We start from the raw sequence: 22,597 nt of genomic DNA, 5'->3' as shown, positions 1-22,597 counted from the left end.
ACTAGTATTTTTTTAACCCCTCAAATGTAGTTCCCCCGGCTACCACCACCATGTGGAGCTTCCCCGAAGCAATAAGAGTAGCCTCCAGACCTAATAATATCAATTCGCAATTCACTGTTGACAGCAATTAAATCACAGTTACCATAAAAATACCAAGTTAGCACAGTAATTTTCAACATATTACTGTATAATATCAAGATTATAGTGATATCTCATCAGAAACTAGATCACATGATTATTTTCGGAGTGATACATGCAACAATTACAGTTTTCGTTTCTCTATAAATTTAGATCCCAATAGAATGCATAGAAAAGTAGCATAGTTGTATAAGGCTATAAGCTAAGTATAGCAATATCAAACTATATAATGTCTTCTTCAAAAATGCATCTGCCTTTAGCGATTTCATTCTTGAATGCCGGAAAATCACCAGTTTCCCTCCTGTTTGTTTATAATGTCTTCTAAAATTTTCAAAAAAATAATAAAAGAGGAGGAATTGTTTATAGAGTCTAGAGGCATACCTGAGTAGCTGTCTTGAACTGACATGTGCTTTCTTTTCCATCTCTTGTAGAGAAGAACTGATATTATGATTTTGGAAGTAACAAATGCAAGACAACTTATTACAATGTAGAAGGAGATTATTCTAATGTGTTCTTTGCATAAACTGATCAAAATATATAAAGAATGCATTAGAACTATATTACATGTCCATGGGGCCCTCTTCAATGTCTTAATGTCCTTTGTGCTCAATAATCTTCTTTAATTCTGACATTCTATTGCTTCAAACTATTGTCTATTTTATTTGTAAATCTGCGTGTTTACTTAGTAACTCGATTTGCTAAATTTTTCGCAAATTGTTTGAGTGAAATGAATTATTGATGGAATTTTTTGTGTTTGATGTTGTTGGATTGAGTTGATTATTGTGAGGTTTATGATGGAATAATCCAAGTTTATACACTAAGTATTGTTAATCATGAAATAAATAACAATTAAGTACTAACAACTCCCTATGAAAGAAGTTTATTCATGAAATAAGTTAATCAGGCACCAAGAAATTGGAATAAATATGACACAATATTTTTTTTTGAATTTGTATGTTTAATGCTTAAATGGTTGACAATGTGTTATTGTATGTGATTAATTAGTCGTAAGAGGTCTGTTTGGATGGCGAGAGATCGTTCGTGGATGTATGGTAACGTTGATTCGTCAGAATTTGTGGATGGGGTACTGGAATTTTGTGATTCTGCCTTAGAACATCAAGCTAGGACGAGAGAATTAGGATTTTATTGTCCTTGTGTCAAGTGTGGCAATGTGTTCAAAGTGAGCGATATTGATTTGCTTAGGGAGCATGTACTTCGTCATGGGTTTAGGCCGGAATACCATGTATGGATTTGGCATGGTGAGGAGGGAGTATATGAAGGGAATTATCGTGCAAATGATGTCCATGAACAAGAAGACGTGACTCATGCATTTGAGAAAATGGAGAATGATAATGAGCACGAGGATGATGAGGATGATGAGGATCATGTGGATGACATGATGACAGGTTTCGAGGATGAGTTAGGGAAACATTCTCGTGTTTTTAAGTCTTTGACAAAGGCAGCTCAAAAGCCACTGTATCCTGGCTGTAAAAAGTTCACCAAACTGTCTGCCGTGTTGATACTTTTCAACATCAAATCCAAGGGAAATTGGACCGACATTAGTTTCACTTCCCTGTTAGAAGTGTTAAGTGAGATGTTTTCCGATGGCAACGAACTTCCAAAGTCGACCTATTATGCTAGAAAGCTCATGTGGCCCTTTGGCTTAGAGTATAAGAAGATACATGCTTGTCTGAATGACTGCGTACTATATAGGAATGAATATGACAATTTGGATAAGTGCCCTCGGTGCGAGATGTCACGATATAAACGTGAAGGAGATGGAGAAAAGAAAGGGCCCCCAGCTAAGGTATTGTGGTATCTTCCAATAATTCCTAGATTCAAGCGCTTATTTTCCATAAAGAAAGATGCAAAAAATTTGAGATGGCATACATACGGAAGGAAGAAAGATGGTTTGTTGAAACATCCGACGGTTTCTCCTGAGTGGAAGAGTATTAATAGGTTGCATAAGCCATTTGGGGATGAAGATCGTAATTTGAGGCTTGGGCTATGTACAAATGGAATGAACCCGTTCGGAAGTTTGAGCTCTTTACATAGTACATGGCCAATACTTTTAGTTATATATAACTTGCCTCCTTGGTTGTGCATGAAACGCAAGTACATGATGTTATCACTTTTAGTCTCTGGTCCTAAAAAACCTGGAAATAACATAGATGTCTACCTTGCACCGCTTGTCGATGATTTGAGAAAGCTATGGGATGAAGGGGTTTCTGTTTTTGATGCTCATACTAATGAGATGTTCACATTGCGTGCAATGCTTTTCTGCACCATTAACGATTTCCCTGCGTACGACAACTTATCCGGATATAAGAATAAAGGAAAGAAAGCATGTCCAATATGTATCGATGACATGGAATCCACATGGATTCCTAAGTGCAAACATGTGTACATGCCCCATCGAAAGTTTCTACGACTGCACCACCCTTTTTGTAAGAAGAAGAATGCATTTGATGGGAAAGTTGAAGAGAGAGTAGCTCGTAGAGCGTTGACTGGTGAAGAGGTTTATGAGCAAGTTAAGGGTGTTGAAACGATCTTTGGTAAAACAATGCAATAGGAGACAGGGTTATGGAAAAAGGAGTCTGTCTTGTGGATACTTCCATACTGGAAAGATCTCCGGGTCAGGCATTGTCTCGATGTCATGCATATAGAAAAAAATATATGTGATGCCATTCTTGCGACACTTATGAATATTCCTGGTAAGACGAAGGATACCAAGGCCTCACGATTGTACTTAGAAAAGATAGGAGTTCGGCCAGATTTGTGGCCTCAGAATAGGGAAGGTAGGAAGAGGAAGAAATCTGAAGAAATAAATCTTAATGAAGGCAATAAGAGGAAGAAATCTAAAGAAGAAAGAATCCCGAACAAGGTTAAGGATAAAGAGAACCAAAATAAGGTCGATAATAGGAATGATTTGCCTCCAGCTTGCTATACGTTATCCAAGGAAGAGAAGCGGATTTTTTGCGAGTCTTTGTATGACATCAAAGCTACGTCAGGATACTCATCTAACATGAAAAGATTTGTATCCTTAAATGGCGAGTTGAAGTTAGGGCTCATGAAATCTCATGATTGTCATGTCATGATGCAAGTATTTTTACCGATTGCCCTTCGTGGAATACTACCAAAACATGTGCGGTATGCTATAACTGAATTATGCTCATTTTTCAACACTATATGTAGCAAAGTGCTTGATCCGACAAGACTTGATGCTCTTCAAGATGATGTTGTAGAGACTCTTTGCAAGTTTGAAATGTATTTTCCACCTGCATTTTTTGACATAATGGTTCATCTTATCGTTCATCTAGTTCGCAAAATCAAGTTGTGTGGTCTTGTGTTTTTGAGGTGGTGTTATTCTTTTGAAAGACGAATGGGTATTACAAGACAAAGTGAGGAACCCTGCACAACCTGAAGCTAATATCATTCAAGGCACCGTGGGCGACGAAGTTGGTAATTTTATAGCTGAGTATTTGGCTAGTGCACAACCTATTGTACTTCCTACATCTCGCCATGATGGAAGACTTGGAGGTCAGGGTGCGGTTGGCTCAAAATTAGTCATACCTCCTAGAGATAAGCGCTTACAAGCACACTTGTATGTGTTGCATCACATTGCAGAAGTACATCCTTATTTGGGTGAGCATATGGAGGTGCTACGGGCTGAATCCTTCTAAAGGGGATAGAGCATTGATGCAATTGCACAATAAGACATTTATTGATTGGTTTCATGATCGAGTAATATGTCAACAACAAGATGATGTATCTGAAACTATTAAGTGGTTAGCATTTGGTCCTCATGAAGTATTCAACAAATATGAGGGTTATGATGTAAATGGATATACATTTTGGACTGAAGGTCGAGATCAAAAGTCCTCATCAGTGCAAAATAGTGGTGTTTCTGTTTTGACATCATCAACATTTTATGCGAGCGCTAAGGATCAGAATCCGGTGGATGCCAAATTGTTATACTATGGGCGAATTCAAGAAATATGGGAGCTTAACTATTCTTGTTTCAAGGTTGGTCTGTTCGGTTGCAAGTGGTTAGGTAATAATCGGCGTTGCGTAAGAAATGACGACCCTTGTGGTTTCACTCTTGTAGACTTGGGTCATTTGCGTGAAAGTGACGAGCCATTTATACTTGCAATACATGCTAAGCAAGTATTTTATGTAACAGACCCTACTGATCCTAAGTGGTCTATTGTTGTACCGGGAAAAAGAAGTATCCTTGGCATTGGTGATGTTGATGATGAGGAAGAGTATGATGCTTTTGAGGACACCCCATCCTTCATCAATCCCAAAATCGATATAACTCCAGATGTCGACACAAATTATATGCGCATAGATCACACGAAAGGGATACTTGTCGACCCTTCAGAATGATGTACTTAGAAGGTATTATGTATACAAGTTCGTGAATATGTCTTCTATTACTTGATACGAGGCATATTATTGTGGTTCCTATTCTCAAATTATCTATTTTCTATCTTGGAATCTCTCTACGTTAGGTTGATGTTTTCATATGATATTTTATATAAGGAGTAATGTGGAAATTTAATATACTTTGAAAACTAACTAATGTAGCCTTCTCGATTTTGCAGCCTTGTTGAACAGCACAAGAAGTCTTTATTGGTTGAAAAAGGCTCGTCTGCTCCTTACTTTGTTTTTGCAGCACAAGGAGGTATTCTGAATCTCACAATAACCTATTATAAAGTCTTTATTGGTTGAAAAGGTTTATGTTCCAGTCATTATAATACCTGTGATTGCAGTAGTGTGATAGTGTCCCTTGTCTCGTAGTTGTAGCATGTCTACATTATTTATACCCTTTACAGGACTATGAAAGTTGATGTCTTTGTATAAGCTGATGTTTTTGCATTTCTTAGGTGTTCTGTTTTTCCAATTGACAGGCAGTTGTGGCTGCTGCAACATCTCTGGCCTTGGAGAGGTAGACCCTTGTACAACCTTAATATTTGCAATTGTTATTATCTTTTTACTAATTGTATTATCTTTTCACTTTTTACATTTGTGTCACTTCATTGTTGTGTTTCCGAGTTCTGACAGCTTGTCTTTATCTATTCAAATGCAGGGGCTTCTCTGATATCGAGATTCGCCCTAAGTCACAGCATAATCCTGGACACCAGTCTGATTTTGCTGAGGTTTTGATCTTTGTTTCTTCAGTTTTTGCATTTCGGTGATGATTTCGGAGGAATTTGGATTTTAGCAATTGCAAGTTTTTTAGTTGTCTCTCGTTTGTGAAATCTCTCGTTTCATATTGAGTTTTTCTAGTTGTTTGAAATGTTTGTGTCATGTGTCTTGATTTTTTAGTTTTATACAATTCAGTGTTCAATTGGGTTATTTTCTTTGTATTAGCTTAAGTATTAATTAATGGTAATGCGTTTCCTTCTTTTGTACTTGTGATAAAATGTTTCCTGATCCTGTTATACTTCATCACTACCTTCTAATGTTTGTGATTTCTGATAATTCAGGAAGATCTGCTGTTCTGCTCGCCCTGCTCCCCGTCCAGCTGCTCGTAACCCTCGTCAGCCAGGTACCTTTTGTAATATTTTTCTAAGGCTGTCTTTGTTTTGGAGGAATGCGTATTATTATGATCACATTGAGCTTCTGAAGTAACAACCACCACCTCAGTGAGCTTACTCACACTGTGAATGGGTGGTTCTCGGTCGTGTGGGACCAACTTAGGAGACGCGTCCGACCGACAAATGGGACACGTTATTTGGCCGCTGAGCCACGTATCGATGCATGCCATATGGAAGACATGGTTACTGTTGGGTAAACGCCTAGCTAGCTCATCCTCCTCTAACGTGCTCAAACATACAACACACTCATCAATGTGATCATCATGATGCCCATCAATCTTCTTGAACATAAACGATGGTAACAAATTGATGACCGTTGGATCGAGGCCGGACTTTGCTGATACGGACTCAGCAGGTTGAGTCAAGTCACGATGAATGAAGGTGACGGAGGTGGTGGTTGAAAATGTTTTCCATCAAACCAAATGGACCCTAAGATGCGCCATTTATTCAAGAGACTATCTTTTGCTGAATTTAATTCTTTATATATGTGGAGTCTGTCATCACTCTGCTTATTCTACTTGTATGTATGCGTTGCTCACATGTTTCTAACTATGTTACAGCTCAGCGTGCTCCTCCACCTGCCCCAGTTCAAGCTTCCAGTGGCGGATCTATGCTTAGGGGTCTAGGTGCCACAATAGCTCAAGGTATGAATGTTATTTTGAAGAGCTGTCCCATGTTTGTTGCTTAGTTACTCGACCAACCAATGTTAAGGGGAGGGATTACTCCCCATACTCACTACACACAACCCCTCCCTACCCTGCACTCCCCACACTCACTGCACACACTCCCTCCCGAACTTGATGTATCCTCAGAAAAGTACTGGACATTGTACTCATTGAGATTCTTATCCTGCATAATAGATGCCCAATAGACCAAGGAGCACCTGCCAATCAATCACTGGAAATAAGTGCTAACACTGTTCCAAGTATTAGCAGATATGACCTACAATAATTTGACTGTAACTAGTTCCGATTTCTGAGTAGTAACCATTTTAGCACCTTAAATCAATGTAGCTATGTAGGTGATGGTTGAGTTGCTGGTAAAAGAAGTTTGATTTTTTGATCTAGTATGCCATATTTATGTTTTATCATCCATATCCTGTTGCGTTCAAAGGCTTATTACTATGTCATGCTATTCTAATGGTGGTGGTAAACTAGCATTTATGTTTATCGATCTTAAGTTGTGGGTAGGTTTTGGGTGCAAAGTTACTTATATGCTCAGTAAACATCGGAGTTTTAATCGTAATAGAGAAGCTGACTGGAGCTGCTTGTATACCGGGATTTCACTAACTTCATACTGTGTTGTTTGTGAAAATTTGTTTTCAGTAATTGGAGATATGAGGGGAAGAGATTTCATAGTGGGGATTGAATTGGTCTTTGGCCGTAAAGATAAAACTCCTGCCAGAGCAGAAACTGGACTGCTGTTTGAGAAACTTAGAGGTAATTGGACTCCTCAAGTCCGGTAGCTAGCATATTATTCTGAATGTAAAGAGTACAAATTAAATCTATAAATCCATAAAAATTCAATTATTATGCTCATACTTCAACTATCCGCGAAAATTGTCATATATACTACTTTAAGATATTCGAAAAAGTTCACATTACTCAAAATCAGCAGTTGTTTATAATTGTACTTCCCAAGAGAAAGTCTGGTGATGACTTAACCTGACCATTAATCAAAAGGTCTATTAGTAACATTAAGGGTAGAGATTCAGAAATCGTGAGAATTATTCGCAGACGAATAGAATAGGTTAATAGAATTTACATCAGATTGAAGCAAAAACTCCCATATACATATTACACTCAGCAGTAGTGTTTTGTTCAACTTTTCACTAATTAGGAAAACATATTTTGAGTAGTGTTTTGCTGTTTCTGATTGAATATATGCTTGCTTGAAGGTTGGAATATCTTCAGGAGCAGCAGTAGCAGCTGCAATAAGATTAGCAGAGAGGCCTGAGAATGCTGGAAAACTTATTGCTGTAAGTGTTCCTTCCCCTTCTCTCCTCTTCCTCCTCCACTGAGTTCTCTAGTTGCTGACATTTGTAGCTTTACTAGGCAAACTCATGCTCTTTACTAACCAGAGAAACATTCAGGAGGGTCATATCAGAGGAGACTAAGCCAGAGCACGAAAAAACATACATCATTATCAATTTTGACTTACAATGCAGAGAGTACAAACTAGGAGCATAGAACTTAGTTCTCAGTTGTGGTCCACCTAAAGCCAAAGCATACACAGCACAAAACGTGTTTAAAGAAGAAAAATGAATTAATTTACTTTGAGCGTATAACTAGAGACACTACATAAAATTCTTCTTTGTCCACCTAAAGCCAAAGCATACACAGTACAAAACGTGTTTAAAGAAGAAAAACGAATTAATGTACTTTGAGAGTATAACTAGTTGCTGACAGCCTGAGAGAGTACAATGTTAGTGTCACCTATTAAGAAAAACACTTGGTAGAAAGTAGCATTTGATGGATAATTCTATTATCTAAACTGCATGCATTTTTTATCACATAACTCCATATAAACTGATCTAATAATCATTATACATTTGTCACTTTTGAATTGGATATAATAAAATTCTAAGAACTGGAAAATAAACTCAGGTTGTCCAGAATAATAATCAACTATGGTCATCAGTATCATTTCGATGCCCCATTGTCATGCTATCAGGAACTGATTTTAGTAGATTCTCCCGATTCTCTGCAGGGTGGCCTGCAGTGACAAAAGGGTTTCGAGTGGATTGCTCAGTTCTTTGTTATTAATCTGATTGTCTATCAACTCTTTGTGCAGAAGCTACTCTTATTGTAGACATTCAAGATGGGAGATTATGAGAAATGTAAAGAAAAGAGGATAGCGGAAAATAAATTGAAAATGCAAGAATTGGGAATTAATTCTACGGCATATGAAACCCAATCAAAGAAGGGAACAAAACGCAAATGCAGGAGAAAGGAGCATGATAATGGTACTGGGAATGATGAAATAGAGCGTGATCTTAGTGTTGATGATGATGTCGAGTATGATCCGGAGATGGAGGAGGATAAAGGTGAGATGGAGGATAAAGGTGAGAAACAAACCGATAATGCAGCCCCTATACAAGAGGAGGATGAGATGGTGTCAGCTCCTCAAACTCAAGGCGGCTTACAAGTTCGTACCACAACAAGTGAAATTGTGAGTCACGTTCCAAAAAAGAGAAGAGGACGAGGTCCGACAAAAGGAATTGTGAGTAAAATGAAGGATCCAATGCACCTTGAATACAATCAGTTTGGTCAACCATGTGGTAAGTGGCGTATGAAGTATGGGACAAAAGTTGGCATTTGCATGCGCAAAATCTCCATTTTGGCTAAATGGAGTGAGGTGTCAAGAGGGTTTGAAGAAGGCGTTGTGGGAAGATACAGTGGTAAGTGTAGAAGCTTACCCAAGTATTTGGGTGCATATTATATATAACATACATGTTAAGTAACTATTATGTTTTCCCTTTTTTTAGAATCTATTTCATATTCAACCCGATGAAGCGAAGAAGGAAGTGTTTCTTTCGGCTGTTGCGGAGAGATTAAGAGACTTCAAGACAAAGTTAGTGAGTGGATGGATCACGTTAAGAAGAAAAAAAACTACGTCTAAGAAGTTGATAAAACGAAAGGAAAAGGAGAATGAGGGAGGAGAGGAAGCAGGAAATGAGGCGGGAGGGGAAAATAAAAAGGCTTCTGAAAAGACGGAAGTACGGACATTGTTGCCTTATCAAATATGGGATCACATCACAAAAGAGGATTGGGAAGCATTTGTTGCCCAAAAAACTACTCCGAAAGAAGTTGTAAGTTTTCATCTCGTATTTTGTTTTCATATAAGAGAATCAAAATTGAATGGAAGTCAAACATTCTAGAGGAAAAGTATTATTGTGCATATTGAAATAGACAACTACTTATCCAATTTCCCTCCCAAACTCCACTTTTCCAATTGGAGTTACTAATTTTTGCATATTGAAGATAAATAGATATGACTAAGAAAGACAAGAATAGGTAATAATTTTAAAGAGCCGATGAAATAGAGATTTACCAGCATGCCCAACAGGTCGTTTCAAGGTTAACCCATCAATGACACTAAATGTTTTAAAGATCAATCTTCCTTATTTTTGGAAGATATGTTCTTTTTGTTTTATATACATTTCAATGAGCATACCATGTTTGAAATCGAATGCATTGCGAGTAGTGTAGGCCTCCTTCACCTTTTGACTATGATGGCAAAGCTTGTAATTTTGGGGGGAAAATCACTCTACAGCATTACTTAAATTGAAGGACTGCCTACCAAAATTTCAGGCATGAATGAAAAACTTAAACTTCACATGTTTTACGTTGTATCTCCCTGAGTAATTGTTTCCTTTGAAGGCTGTCTGTTATGTGTTTTGAAACTTTGTATAATCAGCGATTTGGAACTTTGTATAATCAACATTGCTAGAGTTGTGCATTTCTTTTTACACCACCCTTGCCCCATCTTTATTTGAAACCCGAGGGGTGAGTAGGGGGCGGGCTGTTGCGTTTGTGAAGCACCATAAGATTGTGGCTCACTTAAGAATTGTCTTTTTTATTCTTCATAGAGAACCTGAAGCTAATTCACATGGTGGTTGTCTTCAAAGTTCAAATGTGATAATCTGCCTTGACCTGTATAGATTCTGATGGTAATAAATAAGGTAGATTATGATCTTTGATAGAATTTGAAAATTACATAAATAGATAAAGGTAGATATCAAGCTTCCTAGTGGTTTGAGTACTCCAAAACGCTAACTAAAACTTAACACAATTTTCTGTTGGCCTTTTCTGTCCAAACTCCTCTAAACAAGTACTTCCCTCTGTCTTGTAATATGCGTTAATCTATGCATTATGATCCTATGATTGCAAAGGTTGTCTTGATGACTGCCATGTTCTCTGTGTTTTGCACTCAACTAACATTGAGATGCTTCTTTTGCTGATACAGGTTGATGGTGTGCTAACTAACATTAATTTTTACCTCCATAATGTGTTAACAATTAACTGATGTTTTATCAGTAACACCATGTGTTCCCAAATTTATCAATAACATTGGACATTTTCCTCCAGACAAAATAGAATTTCCATAAACCACAATGAGTAGTAAACAACAGCTGTTTGAGGCTTTTCGAATTGCTCCTTTATGCAAGATCCATAGGAAAGGCGTTATCATACATTTTTTCTCCAAAATTGTTTAATGGTAAAAGTAGAAACCTGTACAAGGAGAAATGTGATGTTACATTGAGATATGTTTGACATGTAGTGTTCCATTATAGAGATATAGTTGATCTGGGTACATATGGCTAAAGCTATCGTACAGTAATATCCTTCCATTATGTTTTTTGATCCTTGTAAATTAAGTACTTTGGAGGACAAAATACTCCATCCAGCTCATTCTGTCATGTTATAGTGTCTAAATTGTTGATCAGGTCTTTCTTCACTAAAATGGATTGTTCTATATTCTGATGTTAATAAAGAGTATTAAGTTGTATCATGGCTGCTAAACAACAGACTTTGGTATTCATAACTGTACCCTTTGACTTGTACTGTTTAATTTAATTTCCTTACTGCTGGAATGGACTCAAGGATGCTGATCACCCCGCCTAATAAAAGAAGGGAAAAAAGGGGTTGCCTAGTCCTCTCCACGCCCCAGTGTTCATATTCCATAGCTACATAGAAGGAAAAAGGTTTGCGTTCTAATTTAATTGCAAACAAAACTACATAGAGGGACTAGCAATTAAATTAGAACACAAACCTTTTTCAACACACGATGCTCACCACATTAAATCGTCTGCCTGATTTATCAAATCGTCTTCTGATTAAATCATATGTGTGGAGTTTGTGTCTATGTAAATCAGTAGATGGCAGCAATTGGGGTGACGGTGAGTATATGCATTTATTGACTTAAACTTACCTTTTATTTTATTTTAAATCTACAGGAAAGGCGTGCTAAAGCTTACAAAAGTTCAAGGCAGAAGAAGTTTTATCATCATATGGGTCCTAAAACTTATGAAGAGAAAAGAAAGGAGTGGATGCAAGAAAAAGATTTTTACCCAAGCATGACCTCGTCATCAGGGGCAACTTCTGGCTCTACACTTACGACAAAGAACATTGATCGAGTTGCTGATTGGTATTGTTCGCTTCATAGTCAAGATGCAAGTGGGAGAAGAACCATTTCTGATCCGGGAACAAAGAAGATAGCCGAAGCAGTGGTTAGTATTTATGGTCATTTAACTTAAATTTAGCTTTTTCAGTTTCCAACTAACCGTTTTCTTATGTGTTCTTTCTTTCACTAACTTGGGTGGAGGCACAAAGAGGTTATCGGCGAGTTTGTTCCGAAAGCGAACAAGGATGCTGTTGTATAATATGAGCACTATAAGAGGGGGGGTGAATTATAGTGAGAGAATAAGCACTACTTTTTGCGGAATTAAAAGTAAACTTGGGAACAAACAATGGGAACACGAGAGATTTTACAAGGAAAAACATCCTAGTCCTAGTAGGAAGAAACAACCTCGACCACAAGGGATTTTAAACAACTTTCCACTATAATAGGCCAAAACAACTCTGATTACAACCTATTACTTTTCTCTCGATTCTCAACTTAAGTCACTCAACTCAAGTTCCCAACGACAGTTCCCAACAACTGACGTTTTCTCTCAAACTTCACTAGAAGTTCTTTTCTCTTTCTCTTTCTCTTTCTCTTGCTTCACTCAAAGCTTTTCTCACACATACAAGAGTTCACTCAAACCCTTTTTCTCAAAAATACACTTTTTAAAATAATGGAAGAGTAATAAACTCGATTAATGTAAGTATGAATTCTCTTAAGGAAAGGCACTGACACTTTAGATAACTTAGGACAAATTAACTAAGTCAGACACACTTTTACTCAAATGAATTAGGCGCCTATTTATAGACCATTAAGACAAGACATGATTTCCACTAACTTAGACCATTATCACATGTTCTCCATGATGTTTAATAAATTAATTAAATTAAATTAATTATTTCATGTCATGTAAAGCATCCACTAATCCACTACTTCACTTCATAGAAGCAGTAACATATTACGTGGGTTTGCAAACTTGGAGAATAATTAATCTTAATTTAATTAAATACTTGGAGGATAATTAACTTAAGCCACTAAATCCACTAACTACATAAACATGTAGCAGTAAACCTTAGGCGTGTAATCTAGAATTTAGGAAATAAATAAATAAGAATCCTTTAGCTAGTTTTTAGGAAAAAAAATCTTTTTCAAAATCTTTTATAAAAACCGGAAAACAGTTTTTGTATTTCAAAAAAAAATCGAAACATTTTGAAAACCGGAATTAATATATTTTCGAAAACTAAATCTTTTAAATAAAATATAAAAGATTAAATATATATTTTAAAAAGATAAGATTTGAAAATCAGTTATTTTTAAAATCAGAAAATCTATTTAAAATCTTTTCCTAACAAACTTAAACTAACTTCCTAAAATTATGGATCTTAGTCAAAATATCCCTAAAAACTCTAACAACTATATTGGGCACACATTTATCTTAGGTGCATAATATTTAGTCACTTAGAAGTTCCTAAATTAGTTTTAAGTCTTGTTTCCTAATTATTAAGTCTTGTTCCTAAGCCTTGTTCCTATAGTGCCAGGTCTGTTCCTTTCATGGGAACAGAACCAAGTTCCTTTGAGAATTCACCACGAACTTAATAAAGCTTTTACTCAACCTTAACAAGAAGATTAATGAATACCCTAATGTATTTTAATCTTCATTCCATGCTTGATTCTTCATTTCTCGAACATCTTTACTTCGATCTTGATTAATTCTCCGCTTTAATCTTCAATCAAGTATTCTCTTAGCTCGAGCATGAATTAACTTGCAATCAACATAAATAAAATATACTATGTCTTTTGTGGTTAGGTCATCTTCAAAACTCAAGGGTCAACAATTTCCCCCTTTTTGAAGATGGCAACAAAAGGCATATACTAAAATAATATTCATAAGTCATATAAAAATAATTTTAACAAAGTATATAACCAAGTTAAATTAAGTATTATAGATTCGTTATTTTATTTTGTAAAGTCGAAATATGAGAACATAATTCATGACAAAAAAATTTACTCTGATTTGCCTTATCTTTCCCCCTTTGGCATCTTCAAAAACATAGTCCACGATTTCAAAAAGATGAATATTATTCACTAAACACATCACAGCACCAAACTTGTAAGAATTAAGTTGGTTGATATAAGCAAATAAAGCATTCAACTCTCAAAAACCGCAATCCAAGAATATTAGCCATTCATTTAGACGCACACATGCAAAAAGATCAAACTTAGAATTAGCAAATTAATAAGTTCCATTGTAGCATGATTAAAGGAAAAGAATAGAAAAGACAAATATTAAACAAAGTTCATGTTCCCACACAAAATAAAACAAGCTAAACGAGAAAAGTTTATGTTTTAGGAGAGGGAGGTTGTTTAACTTCTTCCACCACATCATGAAGCTTTGCCATCATTACTTGATGATTTTCGGCCAATGTATCATTTCCCTTGAGCACAATGTCTTCCAACTTCAACAATCTCGAGTTCATAGCTTGAATGGAGGAAGAAAGTTCACTAAGCCGAGCCATAATCTCTTGTTGTCCATCCAAGGCTTTGTCAACTTTGCTCATTACCCCTTTTACCAACCCATTTAAATCCTTAGCTTCCGTAGCAAACTCCATCATTGCTTCCGAATGACCCATAACCAAGGAAAACAAAGAATCCAACCTTCTAGCTTGAGCTAGAGTATATGTAGAACCAATGGTAGGATTTTGAGAAGACGAGGGAGCTTGAGAAGGCGTGGGGTTTGCGGTTTGTTCCTTAGGTTTGGGAACAGCAGGTTGTTCCTCTAGAATGGGAACACCACCTGTTTCCTTAGCTTTAGGAACAGAACAGGAGGGTTTTGAGGTAGAGGGAGGGATAGGATCATCTTGTGGTGCTTGGGTAGAGGGTGAGACAGATTTTTGTGGAGATGGAGGAAAAGGAGGATTGGTTTCCATGGGAACAGGGGTTGATTCCCTAGAAGGAGGTAGGTTAGATTAATAATCTTCCCTATCAATCACCTTTACTTCATCTTCCTCACAACTTTCTTCGGCATCAAGTAAAGGAAAATTAAGCACTTTCATATTTTGAACCCTTTGACTAGCTCTAGTGCTTTTCACAACCGGTTTCACCACCTCATCAACCACCTTCTTCCCTTTCTTTTTAGTTTCTTCTTTTTCTTTTTCAATTCTCTTTTCTTTTTGATTTTTCTTTTCTTTTTCTTTTTCGGCCTTTTCATTTTTCTTCTCTTCAACTTCTTTTTCTTCTTCTTCTTCTTCTTCCACTTCATCATCCACATCATCATCCTCATCATCATCAAGATTAGCACGTCCCTTAATAACTTCTCCATTCACAACACAAACATTCAAGTTATTCAAGGCACGCACATTCAACATATTTCCCGTAGATACTCCAATGGACTGAGTTCCCGAAATTTTCACTTTAAACTTAAGTAGAATTTCGGTTACTAAAGCTCCATATCCAACAACAAATCCATTTTCAATGCAATGACTCAAATGTTGAATCATTAAAGAGGAAAAGTTTATGTGTTTGTGAGAAGCTAGACAATGAATGTAAATTAAATCCAACATGCTAACTTGGGCACGTTTGGAAAGACGAGGCAATAAAGCTTTCTTGAGGAAGTGAAACAAAATTTTGTGATAAGGGGAAAGAAGATTATGGTCAAGAAATGTTTTTCCCTTTTGACCACCATACTTAACAATCAATTGATCAAAGGAAATGTCCGAAAATGGATATGAACCTCGTTGTTTCTTGAAATAAACGTTTGTTCCTCTCACGGGAACACCAAGCAGTTTACCCAAAATTTTTGCATTAAAATCTATTTGAGTTCCTTTCACCAAGGTGGAACAATTTCCTTCTTCATCTATGGAAAAGTTTTCACAAAATTCGTCCATCAATTTAGGAATCAAACTATTTCCATAACATTTCACAAAAAGATTTTCCCAACCTTGAAACTTAATCATATTAAGCAATTGACGAAAGTTTACTCTTTTGCACCAAGAAACATCAATAAAAAGTCCATGCAACCACTAGTAGAAAAAGGTCAATTTGCGTCCCCTGATTTGCGTCGCACAGACACGGAAACGACGCACAACTGGGATTTGCGTCGCATGTGGGAGGAGTGCGACGCACAACGTGACCCATTTGCGTCGCACCTGCTTTACATGCGTTGCAAAAGCCAAATATGCATCGGATACCCTGACTTATGCGACGCAAATTGTCTCTATATTAAAAAAAAAAATCAAACTATGTGCGTCGCACGTCTTTTGGGTGCGTTGCAAAATACCCAATTTGCAACGCACCTCTCTAATATGCGACGCATATTAAGACTACCATTCCCATATTATTTCAGGAGGCCCACTACTTCAAAAACCCTAGCTCACACGCCCTCCCTCCCCTCAATGCTCAGCGCCCCTCTCTCTCTCTTCAAACTCCCCTCTCTCTCTCTCTCTCTTCAAACTCCCCTCTCTCTCTCTCTTCAAACGCCCCTCAATTCTCAGCGTCTTTTAGGAATTCTCAGCGCCTCCCTCTCTCTCTTCGTTGTTTCGTCGAACACCTCCTCCCTCTCTCTCTCTTCGTTGTAGCAGTCGTTTTGTTAAAAAAAATTGTAATTTGCGTCGCACGTATCCCAAGGTGCGACGCAAATCAATTTATCTGCGTCGCACCCTAGGTAATGTGCGACGCACATTACCCTCTGAAGCTCTATGTTGGGCAAGGGAGAACCACTTGCGTCGTACCGTATAAAGGTGCGACGCAAATAGCTGAACCATTTGCGTCGTTTCCGTATACGACGCAGATCGTTTCTGAGTCATTTGCGTCGAGGGCTTTGGCGTCGCACCATAGTCCGACGCAAATAGGAGCCTCACATCCGACGCAAATTGCCTTTTCTGTAGTAGTGAACCGATTGCCGTGGAATTTTTTCGAACAACCCGAGTTGTTCCTCTCTCGGGAACATCTGATTCCCCCTCACTAGTTGCATGAGCTTCTTCAACCTCCATTTCAACCGATTCTTCTTGTTTCTTCCTTTTCCTTAGAATTCTTGATGAAGAATTGGGAGAAATATCCATGGGTGTTGGTGATTCAATTTTAGAGGATGAAGGAGAGGGTTTTTCGGCTTTGTGGGAGGAGAGAGAGTGAGAAGTGTTTTTGGTAGTCATGTTTTGTGGAGAATTTTCGGTTTTATAGAAGAAGGAAAAAAAATTTGTTTTGTTTTAAGGAAAGATAATATAAAACCGTGTATTTACACGTTTTAAGAAAAAAAATCTTCTAAAAAAATATCTTCAACTAACTTGAGAGATATAAGGAAAAATCAGATTTTTAGGAAATAAAATCTGAACAGAATATTTTTGGTTTTTCGAATTTTGAAAGAAAAAAAAATCTAACTCTAATACGCTGGGAATTGGGAACAGCGTTTGGGAACAGTGAATGGGAACAATGAAATTTTGCTACTTTGGAACTCCATTAATTCTTTTAATCCTTTGTCATCACTTAAGGCATAGAATTGTCCTATGAACAATAAGGGGAATATTATTGGACATTGGTGAGCAGTTTTCAGACATTTTTACTTATACATATAAAATAATCATATAAGTATTGTGATGTATTTAAGCAAATAAAAAATCAAAAATGCACATCAGACATAATGCCAAAGAATTAACACAAAGGGGAATAATGTAGCAATCATTTCAATTTGATTAAGCCAAGTTCAAGTCTCAATTTCTCAAACCTATCTCTATTTAAGGGTTTTGTCAAGATGTCTGCAATTTGACGTTCAGTCTCACAGAATTCCATTTTAATAAGACCCTTTTCAACATTATCTTTCAGAAAGTGATGCCTAATATGGATGTGTTTGACTCTTGAATGATGTACGGGATCTTTAGAAATACTAATAGCACTAGTATTATCACAATAGATGGGAACACATTCAAAGTAGATTCCATAGTCACGTAGTTGTTGTTTTATCCATAGCATTTGGGAACAACATGCTGCTGCTGCAACATATTCAGCCTCTGCTGTAGATAAAGCAACTGTGTTTTGCTTCTTGGTGCTCCAAGAAACTAAACTATGACTAAGGAACTGAACCATACCTGATGTACTCTTTCTATTGACCAGATCTCCTGCATAGTCAGCATCCGCAAATCCTTTCAATTCAAAGGTATCACTCCTCGAATAGAATAGGCTTAAATCATCTGTTCCCTTGAGGTATCTTAGGATTCTCTTCACAGCTGTGAGATGAGATTCCTTTGGATTGGCTTGAAACCTTGCACATAATCCTACACTGAAAGCAATATCAGGACGACTTGCAGTTAGATATAGTAATGAGCCAATCATACCTCGATATTTGGTTTGATCCACACTTTTCCTATAGAATCTTCATCCAATCTGGTTGAGATTCCCATAGGTGTATGATTACTTTGGATGCTTCCAAACCATACTTTTTCAATAGTTCCTTTATGTATTTTTGTTGATGGATGTAGATTCCTTCTTCTGTTTGCTTGATTTGCAACCCAAGAAGAAGTTGAGCTCACCCATCATACTCATTTCAAATTCTTTACTCATGAGATTAGCAAAGTCCTTGCACAAAGATTCATTAGTGGCACCAAATATAATATCATCAACATATATTTGAACAACTAATAAATGTTTTCCTTTTGATTTTAAAAACAAGGTTCGATCCAATTTTCCTCTTTTAAACTCATTTTCAAGAAGGAACTTAGAAAGTCTTTCATACCATGCTCTTGGAGCTTGCTTTAACCCATAAAGAGCTTTGTCAAGCTTAAAGACATGATTAGGAAATTCTTTATTTTCAAAACCTGGAGGTTGTTCTACAAATACCTCCTCATTAAGATAACCATTTAGAAAAGCACATTTTACATCCATTTGATACAATTTGAAACCCATGAAGGCAGCAAAAGCTATGAAGATTCTAATTGCTTCCAATCTTGCAACTGGAGCAAAAGTTTCTTCATAATCAATGCCTTCCTGTTGATTGTATCCTTTCACAACTAACCTGGCCTTGTTTCTTATGATAGTTCCGAACTCATCTAATTTGTTTCGAAACACCCACTTTAAACCAATAACCTTGTTATGTTTAGGCTTAGGTTCAAGGTGCCAAACTTTGTTTCTTTCAAATTGATGAAGTTCATCCTGCATTGCTACGATCCAATCAGCATCAGTGAGAGCTTCTTCATGATTCCTAGGTTCCAACATAGAAAGAAAAGCATGAAAAGCACAAAAGTTTTTCAATTGAGATCTCGTTTGAGTTCCCTTATTTATGTCACTGATTATTAGTTCCACAGGATGGGAACGATGAGTTTTCCAAGGCTTTGGTTGGAAATCCTGGATGGAAACTTGGTTTCCTTGATCATCTTCATTTCCTGTACTTGGGAACCAGGTTCAACAATAGTGGATTCATTCACTAGTGCATCATCACTTAGTTCCTCTTCTTCCTCATTGGGAACAGGAACAGGATGTTGTTCCCTTGGCTTTGTTCCCATGACTTCGTCTTCCAAAGTCTCATCAATAAGACTTAGGTAACATGTGTGCTTGCATCAAATTTATCTGTTTCATCAAAAATAACATGCACACTTTCTTCTACACACATAGACCTTTTATTATACACTCTATAAGCCTTGCTACTAGAAGAATATCCTAAGAATACAGCTTCTTCACTTCTAGCATCAAATTTTCCAATATTTTGTTTCCCATTATTATGAACAAAACATTTACATCCAAATGTTCTGAAATATGTAATATTGGGCTTTTTACCAAAATACAGCTCATAGGGCGTTTTATTTAATAAAGGTCTTACCATGGCTCGATTTATAATGTGACAAGCAGTATTCACAGCTTCTGCCCAAAAGTTTTTAGGAAGTCCACTAGCTATCAACATAGTCCTAGCCATCTCTTCTAGTGTTCTATTCTTCCTTTCAACAACACCATTTTGTTGAGGTGTTCTAGGGGCTGAGAAATTGTGATCTAATCCATTGTCTCTGCTAAAGTCATCGAACTTAAATTTTCAAACTCTTTACCATGGTCGGATCTAAGGTGAAGTAACTTATGACCACTCAAATTTTGTACTTTCTTTGCAAAGACAAGGAACTCATCATAAGTCTCGTCCTTGCTAGAAAGAAAAATAACCCAAGTAAATCTAGAGAAGTCATCTACAATTACTAACACATATTTCTTTCCACTCCTACTTTGTATCCTCATAGGTCCACATAAATCCATATGTATTAACTCTAAAGGTCTTGTGGTACTCACCACATTCTTGGACTTGAAAGAGGACCTAACATGCTTGCCTTTTGCGCATGCATACACACATGATCTAAATGAAACCTAGTAGAGGGTAAACCTAAAACTAGTTCTTTAGAATGAGTTTGTCAAGCAAGGAAAAGCTAGCATGACCTAGACGCTTGTGCCATAAAAATGAATCATCATCAATAACACTAAGGCATGTGAATTTTTTTTGGGAACAAGGTTGAGATCCACAACATATGTGTTCCCTTTCCTTGTTCCTTCCAAAATGATATCCTTTGTGCTATTGTTGACTATCAAACATTTTTCACTATTAAACTTCACACAGTTCCCTCTATCACAGAATTGGGAAATACTTAACAAGTTATGCTTTAATCCATCAACTAGAAACACATTTTCTATGGAATGTGACGATGACTTACCGACCTTTCCCATGGCAACTATGTTACCTTTCTTGTTGTCACCAAAAGTCACACTTCCACCATTGTAGGCTGAGAGTGAGAGAAATCTTGATTTATCTCCAGTCATATGCTTAGAACAACCACTGTCTAGGTACCATGTGTTGTTCCCCCTCACTCCAACCTGCAAGAAAACTAATTGTTAGAGTTAGGAACCCAATCTTTCTTGGGTTCCTTTCCTTCAGGAACAATAGATTTCTTTTTCCAAATTACTTTACTTGTTTCCAAGTTCTCATTGATGCGACCAAGTCTTTTAGGACAAGAGTTCCTAAAATGACCAGTGTTCCACAAAACATACAAACTTTATCACTTGGTAAATCAACTCTCTTTTTAGGTTTTTCAAATTTCTTTTTGTGATTAAAACCAAGACCTTCAGTTCTTTTGGTTTGAGGGTTCTTAATCCAGTTTGGAATAGGTAGCATTTTCTTTTCATTTCTCATTTGGTGCAGTTCCCCTACAAGTTCCTTATTTTCAATTTCCAAAAATGAAACATGATTTTTCAATTCGTTTATTTCAGATTTGAAACTTTGCAAGGGAACTGACTTAATGTCAAATGAACTTACTTCAGGAACAAACTCTTTTAGTTGTGATCTCAAGACTTAACAAGTAGTTCTCATTTTTAAGATTTTCGAAATCCTCTTTTAATTTAAGATTTTTGTCAAACAATTCGAAAAATCTTTTCTCAATATCAATCGAACACTTTTAAGCCAAGAGGTATGTTCCTTTGCTACACTTAAAGCATGTTGACATTGTTTTAGTTTAATGGTTTCATCTTTGCAATCATTTACAGCGTCAACAATAAACTCAAATAATTTTTCTTTACTTAAAGAATTAAGACGAGTTTTGATGGTGTCTAGACTTGCCTCAAGAGATTCAATCTCTTCATCAGATTCGGAATTGTCAAGAGCCATAAGACAGAAGTTTGCAGTCTCCTCATTTGGTTGAGGATCATCTTCTTCCTCAGAGTCAGAGTCTCCCCATGCAGCAACCATAGCTTTCTTCATGTCAGATCGAGTATAGGAGTTTTTGTATTCTTGTTCCTATCTCTGCTCTGTTCCCTTCCTTTGCCTTTTTCTTGTTCCCATTGGGGACAATCCTTGATGAAGTGCTCAGAACTGCCACACTTATGACAAACAAGTTTGTTAGAATATTTCTTATTCTTACCTTTGTAATCACTTTTCTATGTTCCTAAACATTCTTTTGAATTTTCGGACCATGAGAGCAGATTCTTCTTCATCTGTTTCTGAGCCTTCACTTTCATCAGCTTTTAAGGCAATCGACTTTTGCTTGGACATGTCTCCATTCTCATTGTCCAATTGCAACTCATGAGTCATGAGGGAACCAGCAAGTTGTTCCAAATTGAACTTAGTAAAGTCCTTAGTTTCCTGTAAGGCAGTTACCTTAGCCATCCAACGATCCCTAGGAAGGCTCCTTAGGACCTTTCGTACCTGTTCCTCAGATGTAATCACTTTACCAAGAGATGTTAGCTCATTAATTATATTAGTAAAGCGTGTAAACATGTCTTGGATAGACTCTTTTGATTTCATTTGAAAAAGTTCATATTGGTTCATCAAAAGATCTATTTTTGATCTCTTAACTTCACTCGTACCTTCATGAGTGACTTCAAGAAGATCCCAAATTTGTTTTGCGGTTTACATCCATGGACACGATTGTGTTCATGAGGTCCAAGACCACAATGAAGCAATTTTATAGCAAAGCATTAATTTCCATCTTTTCGAAATCAGCTTTATCAAAATCAGATATAGATTTAGGAATTACCTCATTTTTGTCATTAGTGGTAGTGACTTCAAAATCACCTACCTCTATGACTCTCCATACCTGGTAATTGTCGGCTTTGATAAAGATCTCCATTCTGTTCTTCCAGTAAGTGTAAAACTTACCATTGAACATTGGTGGCCTCTGCGTAGAGTACCCTTCTTCCAGTTTCTCTCTAGTATTCATATTTTTCAAGATCTTGAACTCAACAGGGTTTCCTGAATATTAGAGTTCCCGCTCTGATACCAA

The 22,597-nt window shown here is 36.8% G+C and overlaps 1 protein-coding gene across 1 annotated transcript; it reads left to right on the top strand.

Annotated features, from left to right (window-relative positions):
- Window positions 1-1,162: 1,162 nt before the first annotated feature.
- On the top strand, window positions 1,163-2,710 carry LOC125498682 (uncharacterized). The gene is made up of 2 exons (XM_048646937.1): window positions 1,163-2,174; window positions 2,277-2,710. Exons 1-2 carry the CDS (start codon window positions 1,163-1,165, stop codon window positions 2,708-2,710), a joined length of 1,446 nt encoding a protein of 481 aa, XP_048502894.1.
- The last annotated feature ends 19,887 nt before the right edge of the window (window positions 2,711-22,597 follow it).

Source organism: Beta vulgaris, chromosome 6 (genome assembly GCF_026745355.1).
Source record: "Beta vulgaris subsp. vulgaris cultivar EL10 chromosome 6, EL10.2, whole genome shotgun sequence".
Lineage (NCBI taxonomy): Eukaryota > Viridiplantae > Streptophyta > Magnoliopsida > Caryophyllales > Amaranthaceae > Beta > Beta vulgaris.
The sequence above is the reverse complement of the archived record's forward strand: the minus strand, read 5'-3'. Positions and strand labels throughout refer to the sequence as shown.